Source organism: Physeter macrocephalus, chromosome 8 (genome assembly GCF_002837175.3).
Source record: "Physeter macrocephalus isolate SW-GA chromosome 8, ASM283717v5, whole genome shotgun sequence".
Lineage (NCBI taxonomy): Eukaryota > Metazoa > Chordata > Mammalia > Artiodactyla > Physeteridae > Physeter > Physeter macrocephalus.
Genome location: NC_041221.1, coordinates 74,158,092 through 74,177,911, shown reverse-complemented (window position 1 = coordinate 74,177,911; position 19,820 = coordinate 74,158,092). Strand labels below are relative to the sequence as shown.

The 19,820-nt window shown below is 37.0% G+C and overlaps 1 protein-coding gene across 5 annotated transcripts in view; it reads right to left on the bottom strand.

Moving 5' to 3' along the window:
- TNPO1 (transportin 1) overlaps positions 1–19,820 on the bottom strand; it is an 89,619-nt gene that overhangs the window by 31,873 nt on the left and 37,926 nt on the right. For all 5 annotated transcript variants that reach the window (XM_007113058.4, XM_028492970.2, XM_028492969.2 and 2 more), the window contains exons 4-9: positions 15,956–16,105; positions 12,700–12,806; positions 10,606–10,739; positions 9,110–9,191; positions 6,011–6,133; positions 3,592–3,710 (exon numbers count right to left, since the gene is read on the bottom strand). In XM_007113058.4, the coding sequence (XP_007113120.1) occupies positions 3,592–3,710; positions 6,011–6,133; positions 9,110–9,191; positions 10,606–10,739; positions 12,700–12,806; positions 15,956–16,105 (715 nt within the window). The remainder of the gene's footprint in view (positions 1–3,591; positions 3,711–6,010; positions 6,134–9,109; positions 9,192–10,605; positions 10,740–12,699; positions 12,807–15,955; positions 16,106–19,820) is intronic.

The following is a 19,820-nucleotide window of genomic DNA, read 5'->3' as shown; positions in this document are numbered from 1 at the left end:
ATCCCACATGCCGCGGAGCGGCTGGGCCCGTGAGCCATGGCCGCTGAGCCTGCACATCCGGAGCCTGTGCTCCGCAACGGGAGAGGCCACAACAGTGAGAGGCCCGCGTACCACAAAAAAAAAAAAAAAAAAAAAGTAGCAAAGACAGTTCAATTAATCCAGAGCAGGGGGCAGCTGGAGGTTTATGGTCAGTACTGTTCATTTGTGGATCATGATTATCTGTGCCAGATAGAGAAAGAATAAGATGTGTAGGAAATAAGGGACTGATAAGGCGGGGCAAGTCAAAAAGTGAGGGAGGAAAGAGATACTGGAGTTAACTGTGACCACGTGGCGATATGGCATGTGTCTGACAAATTCCAATCATACAAAGCAGACCATTATTTTTGAACAAATCTAATTGTTAAGAAGCTTTCTCCTGAAGCCTCATGTAGAAAACAAGAAGAGAATTTTAACGCAACATCATGGAATGACAATGATGTTAATACCAACAATGAATGTTTACTGAGTACTTAAGTATATGCCAAGCACTGGGTTAGTTGTTTTACATGGATTAATTCATAAATAAGCCCCAGGAGATATTAATGTACAAGAATAAAGGTGGGAAAAAAACAAAATAATTCAAGGAAAAAAAAGAAGATCCATTCTACCAGATAACAAAATATATTAGCAAGGGCTTCCCTGGTGGCGCAGTGGTTGGGAGTCCGCCTGCCGATGCAGGGGACATGGGATCGTGCCTCGGTCTGGGAAGATCCCACATGCCGTGGAGCGGCTGGGCCCATGAGCCCGCGGAGCGGCTGGGCCCGTGAGCCATGGCCGCTGGGCCTGCGCGTCCGGAGCCTGTGCCCCGCAACGGGAGAGGCCACAACAGGGGGAGACCCACATACCACAAAAAAAAAAAAAAAAAAAAAAAAAAAATATATATATATATATATTAGCAAATGTTCAATAATCAATAGAGCATAGTACTGGCTAAAAACCAAAACAGAAAAAGGAAAAGAAAAAACAAGAATACACAACACAGCCCAGAAAGATAAAAGAATTTAGGGCTTCCCTGGTGGTGCAGTGGTTGAGAATCTGCCTGCCAATGCAGGGGACACGGGTTCGAGCCCTGGTCTGGGAAGATCCCACATGCCGCGGAGCAACTGGGCCCGTGAGCCACAATTACTGAGCCTGCGCGCCTGGAGCCTGTGCTCCGCAACAAGAGAGACCGCGATAGTGAGAGGCCCGCGCACCGCAATGAAGAGTGGCCCCCGCTTGCCGCAACTAGAGAAAGCCCTCGCACAGAAACAAAGATCCAACACAGCCATAAATAAATAAATAAATTTTTAAAAATCTTAAAAAAAAAAAAAAAAAGAATTTAACCATACTCTTTATTACATTAATGGTTTCTATGTGAATTCATTTTAATAAGAAAGATCTCATCACATTAACAATTTTTGATTCTTCAGCAAACATTTTTTGCTCATTACTAAACAAGAATCTGGTTAACAGATCTAGGAAAAACAGTTCTTTTACTGTGTTTTTAATCTCCGGATCAGACTGATGTTGATATTTTCCCATCCTCACAATACATTATTTGAACCAAAAATAAAAGCAGTCTTGTTTAATCTAAAAATGGTTCCCAGGGCTTCCCTGGTGGCGCAGTGGTTGAGAGTCCGCCTGCCGATGCAGGGGACGAGGGTTCGTGCCCTGGTCTGGGAGGGCCCCACATGCCATGGAGCGGCTGGGCCTGTGAGCCATGGCCGCTGGGCCTGCGCGTCCGGAGCTTGTGCTCCGCAGGGGGAGGGGCCACAACGGTGAGAGGCCCGCGTACGGCAAAAAAAAAAAAAAAAAAAAGGTTCCCAAACCAGTGGTTTGGAAGACATATAAATCAAATCCATTTATCACTGGAATGGGTTGTTTAATGTTCACACATAGCACAACTAAATGGGAACTGCTGATCTTTTAGCCTGCTACCAAGTTCTTCGTTGCTTACCAATGTTTAGATTTTATTAGGGTAATGAAAGAGACCACCAACCTATAACTGCTCTTATCTCCTAATGTTACAGCTTAGGTTTTCATTAATAAAATCTCTTCAGTTTTATAAGAATTAATGTCTGTTTATATAACTTTTAGAATTATATGATCCTACGGTAAGAAACAAGCATATCATAAAACTGGAATCACAAACCAGGGAGAAGAGAATAATATATGAATTTCCTAAGGGGGGGAAATATCCATTTAGCACATCACCTTGTACTTTACTCCCAAATAAATTCTAGATTGACTGGAATAAAACATTGGTGGCATTGTTTTCTTGGTAGGGAAAGAATTTATTGGAAAAGAAAAGGAACTTAACCGACTACACTAAAATGAGAATATCCAAGTACCCTAACTTCTGAAAAATATGTGACTCCACTAATACAACAACGTATTAAAACAAATGGTTTTGTTTTTTGCTCATCCAGAGGGCTAAGATTGGAAAAATTATGATTAATGGATCGCAAAAGTTGTGACAAGATGGGACCCTGCTGGTGGGGTGTAAACTGGTATAACTTCCCTAGAAAACAATGTGGAATATTTATGAAGACACTTTAAAATGCTCAGGCCCTTTGACCTTGGTAAAAATCACTTCTAAGAACTCTACTTGAAAGAAATCACTACTTATGGACAAAGAAAAGATGCTCAGTCCAGGATTATTTATGAGTTAAAAAAAAGGGCAAACAACTAAGCATTCAACAATAGAAGAAGAGTCGATTATATATATATGGTACACACACCATGATGGAACAGTACTCAAAGTTTAAAGACTAATGACATGGAGGAAAGCGCACAACCTACAATAACTGAAAAGAGCCAACCACAAAATAGTAAAATCAAAAATTAAAGCATCAACTATAGCCAGATGCCACGTACATACTACCAAATTTATTTCTTCCCACAACACTCTGAATGTATCACATTTGGTATATGATACTAACACAGAAAAAAACATTAAAAGACAACACACCAAAAATACTAACAGTGATGACTCAAGGGGGTGGAAATCCAAGACATTTTAAGTTTTCTACATTTTAATTTTCTTTGAGCCTGTATTTTCTTTATTTTCAAAAGAACATGAGCATTACTTTTAAAAGTAAGTGACTTTAACATATGAAATCATTATGTTGTACACCTAAAACTAATACGCTGTTTTATATCAAATTCAACTTATCTCAAAAAAACTGGAAAAAATATATTTTTAAAAATAACTGATTTAACGGCATTCACTGGGTTAAAAATAGGCGTAACAATAGATTAACCAAAAATTGCAGAGCATAACAACTAGTAGGAAATCCATGAGACGCCATAGTCAAATTATAAGATTATAAAAAATTGTGCCATGGACTATCCAAAATTAGTTATAATTCAGCATAAACCACCCTCATGTAATTTAGAAAACAACAGTAACTGCTTCTTTAAAAATGTCTACTTATAGCATCAGTAAAATTAAGTCTTACTCCTATAGAACTTCATTACCTGATGACATAAGAATGTAACCTAAAAATATGAAAATGAGGAATCACTGCTAAATTTAACAACAAGGGAGTATTTGTAAGAAGGAACACTTACTTGGGAAGATGCCTTATGAGTACATCTTTGCATATTGGTTGCTCAGCCAAAGTAAGCCAAAATTCGCAGGCTTCTAAAGCCACATTTTCATCTTGATCTTGGGTCCTCTGCAGCATGTACTGTAAACAAAGGAGGCTTAGTATTAATCAGTTATTAGGCTTTGGAGTTTTTAAACAAAGCTTCCTAATCAATTCTAAAAAGCAGCCAAACTTAAGAACTACTGCCTTAGAATGTTGCCTAATGTAAAGTGTCCAATTCATGTTTATCTACTTCTATATAGGCGTACATTGTTTCATGAAACCACTGAGATTTTTAAAAAGTATTAATATTCAAACATTGTCTTCACAGATGCATCAAAATAAAAAACACCATTAAACCGTTCATAAAATGGACAATCTTTTTTATAACATAACTACTCAAGCTGTCTCTTATAATTACAATTACCCCTTGAACAGTGAGGAGGCTGGCATGCCAACCCTCCAAGCAGTCAAAAATCCACCTATAACTTATAGCCAACCTTCTATATATACGGTTCCTCTGTATCCAGTTCCTCATCTGCAGATTCAACCAATCTTGGGTTGCGTAGTATTGTAGTACATATTTAGTAAAAAGAAATCTGGGTATGAGTAGACCCATGAAGTTCAAACCTGTGTTGTTCAAGGGTCAACTGTATATACTTCCACATATTTAAAAAGATATATCTATATTATACAATTACAAAAATTATTTTTTTTAATTTGGAAAAAAGTAGTGACATTTCTTTTCTTTCTTATTTATTTATTTATTTATTTATTGGTGGTACGTGGGCCTCTCACTGTTGTGGCCTCTCCCATTGCGGAGCACAGGCTCCGGACGCACGTGGCCTCTCCCAGTGCGGAGCACAGGCTCCGGACGCACAGGCTCAGCGGCCATGGCTCACGGGCCCAGCCGCTCTGCGGCATGTGGGATCTTCGCGGATCGGGGCACGAACCCGTGTCCCCTGCATCGGCAGGCGGATTCTCAACCACTGCGCCACCAGGGAAGCCCAAGTAGTGACACTTCTTTGTCAACTATATAATTTCTAGTTGCCCACAAAATAGGTTTATCATGTCCTTCATGTCCTTTGAACATACCAAGCCAAATCCACTCTTAAGTTGGAGGAACAATCTGATCTCCAAATCTACTCCTCTTTTAAAAACCTAACATACTGGGAATTCCCTGCAGCCCAGTGGTTAGGACTTGGCGCTCTCACTGCCAGGGCCCTGGGTTCGATCCCTGGTCAGGGAACTAAGATTCCGCAAGGTGCACAGCTCGGCCAACCCCGCCACCCCCCCAAAAAAAAAACCTTACATGCAAAAACAAAATAAACATAATCAAAGGCATGAATTCCCAATGTACCTCGGACTGAATCTGGGGTCAAGTGATGAATTCTTGAATGAAACATCTCACACGACAAAATACAGCAACACAACTGTTGTGACAGGCTAGCCCCTACCATGTCCTACTACTATGCTGAGTATTGCTGAAGAAAGAACTGTAGGTTCCCCAGCTGTGACGTGGCAAATGATTAAATGTCTTTCTTAACTTTCTGGTTAACCCCAAACTCTCACTAAACTCTCAACCAACTCCACCTGATTCTTCTAAACACTTTACAGAGAGAATATCTTTATCAGAAAGAAGGTCATTTATCCCCATCTTTTGCTGCTACATATCCTTATCACTACAACTATCTTTCCTAATGTTTTAGAGAAGGAGTTACTGAACATCATGAATGCCAGCCTTCGTCTAACCGGTCTTAGATGCCATCCTTTAAGTACAACTATATTCAGCAATATGAAAATTAGGTGTGACTGTAGCAATAATGAGTATTGCCCAACAAATTACTTTGTCCTAATAATGTTATTATGTATTCCTTCCTTTAATTACAACTATCTGTGCTCAACACACTTACAATATCCTAGTAAAATTATTCTAATCACATAAGGACTGAAAGAGAGCCTTTTAAAATCTAAATGGTCTGCTAGAACTCACTATAATGGTTACGTATTTTCTATTCAGAAATTGTTACCATAAATCAAAAGTTGATCAGATCAATTTACCAGTTAACGGGTCGAAAACAAACTCTTTTAAGTACTACAGTTTTATTGGCCTAACCCATATCTAATAAATACAAATAATCTAAATATTTCCTAGTTACACTGGTTAAAAGCTATCTACTCCTTTAAACAACGTTCCCCTCTATAACATCTTATATCTCATGAAAGAAAAATCGCCATAAAGATAATTTTTAACTTTAAGATGATCATAACTTATTTTTATAGTCCCCCCCAACAAATGTGACAAATAAATTGGAAGACAGTGGTTTCACACTATACGTTTTGTGCCCAAGATTTTTCTTGAGGGGAAGATGAGGAGAAAGCCTTTAAATTGCTTGTATTACCTCAACTATATTATGCATGTGAGGAAGCAGGCGATCCATTCGAACTTCAAGCAACATCACAAGTGCCCGGCACACATTTTTCCGTACCTCTGGTTCTTCATCACCAGCCAATGCAAAGAGATTCTATTGTACAAGAAATATTTTCTTCTAGTTAAGTATTCCAACATACTAGAAAGGTTTATACATAATAACCAATAATCTGCAAGGTGGCAACATTTAAAGAAACCCTAAGAAAATATTGTACAAATAAAGGCTTATGAATTAACTGGCCCTACTAATACTTTATAACGTTAGATTATAAAATAAGACAGACGCAGGATGATAACTGACAAAAATTATGACTTTGGTAAATGATCTAAAGCCATTTTTCAGAGTCTGAGTGGTTGCACCTTGAAGTAATCTTTAGTTTATGAGAATAAAACCATGTCATTAGGATACAGGAGCATTCACCCAGATCACCCAGAATTAGAGATAATCATTAAAATAGTTTGATTTACCCTTCAAAATTACTGTCTGTTAAGAGATTATTCCTACCAACACTGATTCTTAATAGGCATACATTCTATAAAAGCACCAACAATTGGGAAATATATACTGAGTTTCCAACAATGTGATCCTAAACTGCTGTCGTTCACTGAGTCAAATATTGAAAAACAGTAATAGTAGCAATCGATCTTATGCTGTTAAGTTTCTCTACAAGATTTAAAAAAAAAGTCTGAATGAACAATACTGTTTCAATTAACCTTCTCAACTCCAAGATGCTGTTACTCAATTTTACAAGTTTAGACGTTATATAACTTGCTATCAAGTGGGGGAATCTGAATTTGGTTTTCACGAAATCATGGGTGAGTTCACACTCATTTCATTATACCAACAAGCCTCCACTAGAAAAAGCTGGCTCTTGCAGAGATTCAAGTGGAGATGTCAGAAGAAAAAACAATTAAGCCTTCCCTATCTCACTCCTGAGGTTTTACTTTATTTACATACAACTTACACACACATACTGAAAGCAGTAAAAAAAAAGATGATTAAAATAATTAAGTAAAATCCAATGTGTCCCATTGTCTCTTCACAGGACCACAGAAACATCTCCAAAGAGATGAACCTGAAATCGTATTACAAGAAATGGATAAGACAATGGAAAAATTTAAATATCAAATGTGACAATATGTGAAGTACTGTTCTAGCATTTTTAAAACTTTCATTTCTCCAAGTCCTGCCTCTACTTCTGAGGCTTTCAAAACTCTGTAGTTGCTCTTTTAATTTTACATGGTCAGAAAGAATATGGTTTTTCCAGCAGGTGCTGCTCATATAAATCCTTCGTGAAATTTGATGTTGTCTTAAGTATGAATACCCAGCTTTGCCAAGGTATGTTATAGCCAAGTATTAGTAACCAATACACTTTTCATCAGTACCGGCACACGTAGCAGGCATGATTTCAGCCCCTGATAAAAACACTGGTGACTGAAGAAAACTAACAAGTTATTGATTTAGCAAATAGTTACTGAGAGCCTACCATGTGTCAGGCACCTCCTCTGGAGGTTTACTACTCTTACAGGATGATAAACTGAGTGAATCTTACTGGATTACCAAGTAGCACAGAAGTGTTAATATGGTATTTAACACTAATGGAAAATATCATTAAATGTCAGGAAACGTTCTTGTTCCACTTGCTGAGTATGGCCCTGTGGAATTTTTATTTTCAGAAAGAATTTATTTTATTCTAAATTATATTTCTGTATAAGATGCTGGTATGTCTATTACTGTTCTCTTTAATAAGCCATGAGAGAAGAACACTAAGAGAGAATACTATTATAATTACAATAAAAACTACTACTGCTTCTAAAAATAATAGCAGTAGCTAGCATGTGGCGTGCTTACTTTGTAGCAGGCACTGTTCCAATTTATTTTTAGCCAATACCTTTTTTAACAATCCAACAAGGTAAGTCTATTATTAGCTTTATTTTATAAAAACTGAAAATACCAGTTAAATAAGGTGCCCAAGGTTAACAAGCTACTAAGCTGTGGAGCTGGGATTTGAACACAGGCAGTCTTACTCCAGACTTCTAATACTGTCCACTACCCTCTATACCAAACTAGACTGAAAACACCTTGAAGCATAAAATTTATGTATCCTTAGCACCAAGCACAGCGCCTGAGTCACAGTAGGTATTCAGTAAAATGTATTTAAGATGCATGTTTTCATTTCAATTTTCAAATGGCTTGAGGATTCTAATGGCTACTACTTGTAGTCTATTGGTAAAAGATGTTTAGAAGAAGCTTGTCAATTTAAGTGATGAGAAAAAAAAGATATAATTTCCCCCCCTTCTTTCTTGTAATTTCCCAACAGGAATACCAGCAATATTGTCTCTGAAGGACTTTTTTTTTTTTTTTTTTTTTTTTTTTAAAGAAGAGCTGAAAAGGAATAGACTATTTAAATTTCATTTGATGAAAATAAAAGTGAAGTGCTTAAGGAACTTTAATAATCCTTTCACAATTGCTGTCTGTTATCAAGCAGAAGTTCTGAAAAGAAATTCTACTGCTTAGGGTTCAATGGCCAAAAAACTATGCTCCTGTTGTCTTTCTGCTTTTATCAAAAAGTTAAAAAGTACCACTAGAAATGCTCGCTGAACTTTAACAGCCAATTTTCCCCCCGAAACTTCTCATTTTACACTGAAAACCAATGGAAAAATAGAAGTACTATCTTTTTAATTTATACCTTCAGATTCTTTATCAAATTAAGTTTATTCAACCTCTTCATGTTTCTAATATCACAAATGAGCTGGGAGATTTAATTTCCATACTCAATTTGAACAGTATATTCAGGTAGAAATTTTTATAATCAAGATATTAAACACAGACATACCAAAATCAATGTTTGCACAAGTAGAAAACTCAGTAAGAGGAAAAGTACTTTTATTTTCAGTTAACGAGAATCACAAAGTTTACACTGTACCCAATTTTAATACTATGAGAAATCATTTAAATATTTACAGCTTATAATTATAAGTTATCGTATTTATAAAATAAAACTACATGCAATGAACAGTTTCTAACCTCCTCAAAAATAAGGTGGGGTGGGGGGAGGACAAATCTTACCTCAATAAAGGAATCAATATGCAACATCAGAGCTTGAGTTCTACTGATGATAAACTGATTGACACAGGCAACAGCATGAGACCTAGAAACAAAATTCAAAATACACTCATTGAAGCTCTGTTCCATTTACAGAAGACTGGCAAGAATTTAAACGTTCCTCCATAAAAATATTACAGTGTATGCACATCCATGTGTGCACACACGCACACACACACATCCTAAGAAGAATGAGTCAAAATTCTCTATGTATGAAACATATCCTTCACATTCTTTCCGTGTTAAGTGAAACATGCAGGTTGTGGAGCAATATGGTAATGCTACTAAGAAAGTGGAAAAGCGTTTGGAAGGACATGTTCGCTCTCAAGAGTGGGAGGTTGAATGGGGACCTAATGGGAATTTATTATTTTAGATTTAAAAAGAATGGGTATGCATTCCTTCTGAAACTGAAAATGGGGACTGTTGTACAGCCTATGTGTTCTGACATATGTAATCTAATCCCATAGCAATTCTTAATGGCACTACTGTTAAAAATATACCCATAATCTAATCACTTACTACCTCCACTTCTCCTCTAGTCCAAACCATAATCTCCCAACGGGACAATGCCAACAGGCTCTAACTGGTTTCCCAATTTCCATTATGCAAAACCCCACTACCTGTTTGACACACATAAATAAGATCACATAATATCCTTGTTCAGATTGCTCCAGTAGGAATCTACTTTTCCTGCCAAATGTCAAAAGGTAAATATTTTAAGCTTTGTGGGCCACATAAGACCTCTGTGGCAGCTTTATTACCCACCCGCCCACTTCAACCTTTTAAACTATGAAATCATTTGTAGCTCATAAGTCACGCCTGAATTTGGCCACACGGGTCACAGCGTGCCAATTACTGGCGTAAACACGCCCCTGTAATGTGCTACTCCCTACCCCTCTAGCTTCATTTCCTACTGTGCTACAAAATCCTTTTCTTCTGTCACTCTAAAAGGTTTCTTCCTAACTCCAGGGACTTTGTACTGTTGTTCCCTCTTAAGTGATCTTGGCTTTGATTGTTCAGAAAGCCTTGTTACTTTACTTTGTTCAAGGTTTCTGCACAATTGCTGCCTGTGACAAAGAATGTGCTGCATAACACACCTGTGAATCACTACCTAACCCCTTATGCTCGCTATTTTTCCACAGTATGTGTCAACCCCGACAAGCTCCGCAACACAATGAATTTCAGCCTCACACAAAGGACTTTAAAAGCGTGACTGTTAACCATTATAAATGTAATTAACCATGTAGATGGTGGAGAAGTGTCATAGTCAACGAAAATTTCAGCAGAGTGACATTTCACAGGCTGTCATTAAAGGAGTAGATTTCAATTATCAAGTCCACCTCTGTGGAACAGCCAGTTATCTTCTGCCGATCGCAAAAATATCAGGTAGTGCAAAATAAGGGAGTGCTCAGGTTCGTATCAGAGCTTATAAATTAATTTAATATTAGCTATATAGATACCTTATTTTTGGACTACTGTGCTTGAAGAATTGTAAAAATTTAGGAATCATGATGTTGAGAGGACGATCTAAAACATCACTATCTAAAATCTCAGCAGAATCTTCACATATCTTCTGAAGGGCACCAAATGCTCCCTATAAAAGACATTTCAATGATTAGAATTAAAAATGAAGCCATTTTAAAAGCAAATTGAGGAATATTAACTAATTTGTATGGATTAATGTTCCCAGTCCGCATAAAACCTGCATCATAAAATCCATACATTTAATCATCAGCTATAAGAGAAATTTACTATACCACTGAGTTATTTAAAGCCTCAGTTTAAATATAACGGTACATTTTAATTTTAGCATTAAATGTCTTAGAATTAGAATTTTGATCGTCAGGGACTGTAAATAATATCATCTAATTAAAAAACTTAACTTCTGAAGTATTCTTGCCAATTGTACGTCAACACTAATTTTTCTCTTATTAAATACCAGTTTGTTAAAACAATGTAAAACTCTATGTTTACGTATAAGTGCATTTAACCATTCTACCACTTCTCTTTTTGAAGCACAAAACGTCTTAATTATCATCAAAAAATTATTTATATGTAAACCATTCATTGACAAAAGCTGTTAAAAGGGCAGGCAATTCAAATTGGCAATTTCCCCTACAACCACTTTACAACCGAGTGGCTTACCTAGAGAGCTCCTGTATATAATATCTAACCTACCAGTTACCTCAACCACCTACTTTACTCTGCTTATAATTCTATCAGCAGCACCTTGGGACTTATTCTCTACACTACAGGTTAATTTAAGAACACTGTATGACTTAGTAGCTCCACAATTTCATGATTATCAGTTTTAAACTTTTTATTCTTGGAAAGTGCTTGCTTAAAACTCTGGCTTCCTTTTATGTTATAATTATACAAAGCACTATTTAAATTTTAATCAACTGTTACCTGATGGCTAAATATTATTTTTATTTTAGTTTTTCTGTAACCTTCCAAGGCATTACTAGAAAACGTATATATGAGAATGCAAGATTGTTTTCTTTTTCTTTGAGGGAGGGAGAAGAGTGACTTTTTAAGATTCCTTCTTGCTAGCTTTCCCTCTCCCTGGTCCTCTCTTCCCCAAGTTGGATCTGGCAACAAAATGTTAAGTCAAAAAGACCACCTGATTCCTTTTTTTTTGGCGGTACGCGGGCCTCTCACTGTTGTGGCCTCTCCCGTTGCGGAGCACAGGCTCCGACGCGCAGGCTCAGCGGCCATGGCTCACGGGCCCAGCCGCTCCGCGGCATGTGGGATCTTCCCGGACCGGGGCACGAACCCGCGTCCCCTGCATCGGCAGGCGGACTCTCAACCACTGCGCCACCAGGGAAGCCCTGATTCCTTTTTATAAGGTTATTTTTGTACCTGCCCTGCCTCCAAGCCTTGCTCTTTTTTGAGAGGGAGATAAGTCACTGCCTTAAGAGAGGCAAAACACCTAAAATCATTTCTATTTAAAACGGATTTCTATCCAAACTGGAAGCCTGCTAATGAAAGAGATGGTTAAGGTACTCATTAAGTGAGAAATTATAGGAAAACAAATCCATACAAATTCCCTTTCATCTCCCCAAATGGAAAGGCTGCTACTGATTTGATCAGTGGCAAACAAGAGATTATAATTAATATATAATTAAAACTATACTACATATACCTCAGACATACCATACAACAAGAGGCACAAAAACAACTTAGAGACACTGAAAATGTACGCACAGTCTGGGAATTTGGTAAATTTAATTAAGTCCGTCTTCGAAAAATACTACTTCACCTGATTAAGCTTGACAATTGCTCTGTTGATTACATATATACACACCCAAGAATAGTTTTAAAACACAGAAACAGAAGATATTTCCTTGTAGGAAATATAGTAAAGAGGTTTTATAACTTAACGGTCTTTAAACAGTAAGATACACGATCACTAACATAAAACAAAAAGGTAACTTTAGGCTTCTAAGTTTTGAAGTTATATGTTTCAGAGGAATTATTTTTTCTCAATATTACTAATAAACATGAAAAGAAAAATAGAAAAGAAAAATTATATATGAAGCAAAAATCCTTACCTCACAAGTGTTGTAATCTTCAGAATCCAACAGGCTACAGAGTTTTGGTAAGAGGTCAGGCCAATTCTGCAATTCTCCCTTGGAGGCTATAGTTGTAATCAAAATACCTTGAAAGATAACACACCCCTTTAGGAAATCTGACTGCATTATGTTAGATACTGCCTTGTGAACCACCATAAGCCAATCTGAGTGCTCACGTTTGCACGTGCGCGCACACGCGCACGCACGCGCGCACGCACGCACGCACGCACGCACACACACACACACACACACACAGTTTAAATGTTCCAAATCAGTATACGACTTGCAAACCATGTCAACAGTAACATTCACCAAGGATCACTGTATCACCACAGTACATCTGTGGAAACCCCAACATAAATCAGATCCATTTCTAATCTTGCTTGCCAACACTTCACCCTCTTTGTATTTTTAACAAGTATCTGTACAAAAGACTACAACCTGCTCTTCTCCAACAATACCAAGAATAGTTCTAGCAATTAAAATTACCCCTATTTTATAAAAATTATATACAAAAGAGTAGAAAGAAATACACCAAAATGTTATTAGCAGCACTTATCACTGGGTGATGAGTATGAGTCTGTTAGAGTCAAATAAAAACACATAAAAGAGGTAAGAACAGCTTTCCGGCTTAACCTAGGATCAAAGCCATGACTCAAGGCAGGGAGAAAGTAGATGAGCCATTAGCCCAGAACATTCCAAGGATGAATCACTGGCAAAGTGATCTTGGATCATGGAGGCTAGTGGCACAGGCTGACTGATCATTATTTCAACCGTGTTGTGTGGCTTAGCTGTTAACAGCTAAGGATCATGCAAATACAGAAATATGTATGTAACACAAAAATTTTGTGTATTTTTCCCTGCCTTAGTAAATTTAATATTAGTAACATAATGTAATATGCCTGATGATTACAGATCTTTTAGCACCTTAACTAAGAGTAAAAACTAACAGTAGGCAAATTATATGTAATTCAAAATACTACTCTGTAAAAAAAAATTTAAAAGAAGAGAAAAAGTTCTCTCTTCATAGTTATTTTGAGAATTCAGTGAGATAGGCACACAAAATGCCAGGCATATAGTAAACACTCAATAGTTATTATTGAACAGCAAATTCTACTGTCTGTGTATATAAATTCTCTTTGAGTTTTCCATTGTTAGTTTTGAGAAGCTTGCTCCCCAATGGTAAAGAGTTAAAAAAATGTAAAGAGTAAAGTTGTTAGCCAAGATTTACTCTCCACTAAAAAAATTAAATTATATGGTAAGGGTCTTAAAATGATAGCATTTTTAAGATATAACCCATACAATTAAGTGGCCTTCTGGTAAGATCAAAAAGCAGCGAGACTAATAGAGCTGTTCCTTCTTGCCATGTATTCTTTCCTGAAGTTAAGACATGAAAGAATTGAGGGAAAGAGAAATTTCTGGATTTGCCTAAAAGAAACCAAACATGTCTTAAAACAAGCAATAATAAAAATTAAACACAAACTAAAACTTGGTACTAAGAGTCTGCTGACATTCATGACTTCTGCTGAGAGAATATTAAAGAATGTTGACAGACTGACAAATTCAAATTAATTTGGCCCCATATAATCTCATCCACTCTCAAACAATATTCTAATGCCAACGCAGTTGCATAAAGTGAAAAACTGTAATTCTCAGTGGACTCAACAAAGATGGGAGTGAAAACTGATGTGCGTGGCAATACCTATTAAAATTTTAAATATTTAAAAAACACACTCTGACCCAGTAATACCACTTCTACGAATGAATTCTATAGAAACTTTCTCACCTATGTATGAAATACACAAAAGGATGTTCACTGAAATAATAAAATTACAAACCATACATTCTTTAACAAGAAGAAACAAGTTTACACCTCTCTAATGGATTACCACACAGTCAATGAAACGTGGTCCTTCCCAACACACTTCCTTGGCAAGATTTACCATACGTACTGTTAAGATTAAAAAAATTTTTAAAAGACTGGTATACACTCACCATCCATTCTAACACTGTCAAGAGTCTGGTAGAAAATTAGGAGTATATGAGGGTCCATCAGAGTAATCTAGGGAGACCCTTTCCTCAAATTATAAATGCCCTCTACCTATCCTATTTAAAATCAGTGTTAATAATGGCAATGTCTAATATGTGGAGGGAAGTTACAGAGCCTCTTTTTGAGTAAGAGACGAACTGGGTACTTTTCAAACCTACCATGAGACAAAATATACAAAAGCAAAGAACTTTTTTTTGTTGTTGTTGTTGTTGTTGCAGTACGAGGGCCTCTCACGTTGTGGCTTCTGCCGTTGCAGAGCACAGGCTCTGGACGCGCAGGCTCAGCGGCCATGGCTCACGGGCCCAGCCGCTCCAGGGCATGTGGGATCTTCCCGGACCGGGGCACGAACCCGTGTCCCCAGCATCGGCAGGCGGACTCTCAACCACTGCGCCACCAGGGAAGCTCGCAAAGAACTTTTAATGAAAATGACTGACTCATTATGGAGGTTCTTAACTGAATTCCATTTAACCAACCTGCCAGATTAACAGCTTTCCAGGTCCTTGTAAAACATAGCTGCTGAAACCCCATGGCATATGGAATCTACCCACTGGTGGGCGATTCTGCAGTACATGTCTATTTCTGCTTCTACCAGATGATGTGTGTGCTTACCCACAGTCAGTTGTATTGGCTCCCAAACCTACTTATTCCAGTTACTATAAACTAAGCATTTTAACAGTCTTTCATAAAATGATAGAAAGTTGTTCTTTCACTGAAAACAAGATGAACACTGAAAAGACTCAAAAATTACTGTAATTAGGTACAGACGAGGCAAGTATGAATTAAAAACAAGGGGAGGATATAGTGAAAATCTAAGGTCCTACACGGTAGATGTTTTACAAAGAAGTTTTTCTTTACATGTAAAAGAAAGTGAAACTGGAAATTATACCCCATGTATGACACAAGGAAGACATAATTAAGGAACCCACAGAAAAAAACAGTAGTCCTAGATTAATATCACTTGCTAATGCCCCACTGTAACCAACTTTGATTAAGCAACTACTAGTTAACCTGGTCTCACTAGACTGAGAGCTTTTAGTAACATTATTTCAAAAGCAGCAATGAAAAATTTTCCCCATCATAATTCAACATGAAATGGATGATAAAAATTCTTATGGAAATGGTCTGTCATATCAGAAACCAACACAGTTACAAATAGGATAAGCAAAATTGTAACAGATTACTTACCTACAGTAGCTCTAATCAAAGGAGAGGAGTCACCGATATTGTTTAAACATTCACTCTTAATAAAGTCTGTTACACCATTTGGGAAGTTCTGAAAGTGTGCTTTCACGTTATTCTTCAAAATTAGACCACTCAATGATCTTGTGGGTTCATCTGTAACAAAATAACAGCACTGGGTTTTAAAGTAGTTTTCATTTCAAAATATACCAAGAACAGTAACTTTAAAAATGTATTCAGAAACTGATTGTAACATTTCATTAATTTGCTATAACCAGGAAAAAAAATACCATAAATGATTATCCAAGGATTAGCTCCATGATTTATAGTTCAGGGTTTCTCAACCTTGGCACTACTGACATTTTGGGCCAGGTAATTCTTTGTTGAGGAGTGCTGTCCTGTGCACTGTAAGATGTTTAGCAGTATCACTGGCCATAGGTGCCAGTATTACCTCTCCAAGTTGTGACAACCAAAAATGTTTCCAGATAATGTCAAATGTCTCATTGGGCAGCGGGGGACACACACACACAAAACTGCACCTGGTTGAGAACCACTGATTTAATTTAAGAGTTAATTTAGTTTATATATGGCCAATGTACTCAAGCTTTATTGGAACCTGATATAAACATCAAATTACAGATCTGAAAGAATTAGTCACTAAAGATAGCCTATTAAAAAATTAAGTGGACAAAGAATATATGGGATCACCTTCACATACAAATAACTGCCGTTCATTTATATCATGTTTTTCACTTGCCTCTGAGCTAAAAAAAAAAAAGAAGGGGGGGGTGGGGAGTAAAACAATATTTAAATTTCCAGAAGTTTTTTAAAAATACAATCTACGTAAAAGAAGTTTAATCCGTAGATGGTACTAACAAATTTTCCAAGAACCAATTTAATATTAGAATATAACCAATGCTTTAACAATTGGCCTCATCACCAACAATACTAGCAATAGTTAACATTTTCTGAATGTTTATTAGGTACTAAACACTGCTAAGTGCTTTCCAAGTAGTTTGCATTTAATCCTCACAACCTCATGAGACAGGAATTATTATCTCCACTGCACAAACAAGGAAACTGAGGCCTTTGCCAAAGTCACACAAGGCTAAGAAGTGGGAAAGCCAAAACATCAACCTTAGGAGTCTGGCTCCAGAGCCTACACTCGATGCATGGTACAGGATCACCCTCCTCAAAGGGCTGGAAGACATGAACAGCTGGTGTATTGAACACAATATGCTGTTTCAGCACTACTGTTTTACATACTTTATTAAAAAACAAAACCACCCAAGCTTGTTCTAGTTAGTAGTATGCTCTCAAAGTCTGATTGGCATTGAAATCTTCAGGGGTACAGGACAGGGGGAGGCAAAAAGGTAGTGTTTCTTTGCATATAAACCCCATTCAAGCCATCACAGCAATATAGCCTACGAGCTTTTTATGTCACCCTCTAAAAATTTCTTCCTGTTTTCAATTACCATCATTCAATCAGTAACTTACAATGAAACAAAAACACTTCTAAATTCTCTTGAAACTTTAAAAATTCCATAAAATAAATGAATGGATTTATTTAACTTTATAAATTTAACTTCCTCGAGCAATAAGCTTTGTCGTCTTAAGTCAGCCATTAATAATTCAGTCATGTAATTTTAAATGGCATGTGTATTTGTTTATAAGAAATACACTATATCATTTTTACAATTAAGATTACAAGATGAAGTTTTAAAAAAATCACGAAGTGAAATGATTTAAAATTAAAAACATAAAATATTTTATATCAAAATACTTATTTTAATTAAAAATATCCCCAGTCTAGGGCTTCCCTGGTGGTGCAGTGGTTGAGAGTCCGCCTGCCGATGCGGGGGACACGGGTTCGTGCCCCGGTCCGGGAAGATATCACATGCCGTGGAGCGGCTGGGCCCGTGAGCCATGGCCGCTGAGCCTGTGTGTCCGGAGCCTGTGCTCCGCCACGGGAGAGGCCACAACAGTGAGAGGCCCGTGTACCGCAAAAAAAACAAAAACAAACAAACAAAAATATCCCCAGTCCCAAATTCATCTAGAAGAGCCAAAAATTAACCACGTCCTCTTTTTAAAAAGACTACTTTACTAGGTCTCAATTCTCATCTGTAAAGTGAGGGAAGTAGATGAGCTGATCTCTGAGGTTTCTCCACATCTAAAATTTTACTCCATGATTCAGTGTAAACAAATTCACATGAGGAATGGCAAAAAGGTTCCTAAATAAATAAGCATTTTCATTTCAAGAATTTACTTATGTTCCTTCTCTAATATGGACGGCCACAATGCTAATTTTTTAAAATAGAAAACTAGATATAGCAAACTTGTGTCCCAAATAAATGAATAAACACAGGAAGAAATACCTAGTAGTACATAAAATCCTTTCCAACATTTTGTGGTTTTGTAATTAATAGGTCTTTTGGGAGGCAGTTACACACCCAACCTCTCTTGCTATTTGAATTTTAAGTTTGTCTGCTTTTAAAAATACTTCTGATGTACCTCATAGCCCAAGAAAGTTAAGAGTATAATATAATACCAATCTTAATATTTGGAATTCAGGATGAGGACTTGACAGAATAGATGACTTGGTGAAAACAAACTTAAATTTTTCAAGTTAAACAATATAGTTTAGAAAAATTCATTTACTAAATCTTTAAGTCCTTATAGAATTATCTGATTACAACTACGATGTGGGAAAAATAGAATTTCTATATTAAGAAATAACACATCACATTAACGTATATTTATCAAACTAGGAATATTAATTGCTGAATGTAAAGATATGTTGAAGGACTTTCTAGTTTCTTAAAATTTAAATTTAGAAATTTAAAGTTTCTCTTACATGCCTCAATCACAAATTAAAATCCCTAAAATTAACTAGAAAATTTGAAAATAATTCAAAATAAATCATTATACTGTGCATGAATTATTAAAATCTGAATAAATACAAGATTAGTGAGACTTTAAGGCCATTAACCCACTCGCTAGTGCTTGGAGTTGAAACCTTATGGACGGTCTGGTAGGCTAATACAGGCATTTCGTAGCTGAAAAAAGCAAGAGAGGTGAAATGAGTGTCAGAGTCTAAGACTTACTTCTCAACTCCAAGTGTAGTAGTTTTTACTAATTGCACTATGGCTTCTGAAAGGGTATATAGTGCTTTCATTTAGAGGCCAGTCAGTTGCTCAAAAAATACTTGAGTGTGTTCTGAGTGTCTGACAATGTTCCAGGAAGGGAATACTCAAATAACTCTGCGAAGAACACCTGTCACTACAATGTAAGCACCACGAGGGCAGATTCTCATTTACTTTGTTCACTTTTATTGCCCCTGAGTGAGCAAACTGCCTGGCAAAGAAGAGGTGCTCAATAAATACTTGTGAAATGAATAAAGTCGAGATGGACACATTACTTGTATTAGAAACAATCAAATGACCGTGTCATTTAAAAATCAGATGATCATGTCATTTAAAAATCAGGCTGTTGGGCTTCCCAGGTGGCGCAGTGGTTGAGAGTCTGCCTGCCGATGCGGGGGACACGAGTTCGTGCCCCGGTCCAGGAAGATCCCACATGCCATGGAGTGGCTGGGCCCGTGAGCCATGGCCGCTGAGCCTGCGCGTCTGGAGCCTGTGCTCCGCAACGAGAGAGGCCACAACAGTGAGAGGCCCGCGTACCACAAAAAAAAAAAAAAATCAGGCTGTTATAGAGGTAATTTAAAACTGTTGTAGAATAGTTAATGAAAAAGTTTCATGTATACTGTTAGAAGGTTTTAAAAAGTTACAAGAGTCTATAAATAGAATGATCCTTTTTCTGGTTAAAATTTAAAACAGTACATAGCCATATAAAGGAGTATAGAATTAAGAGA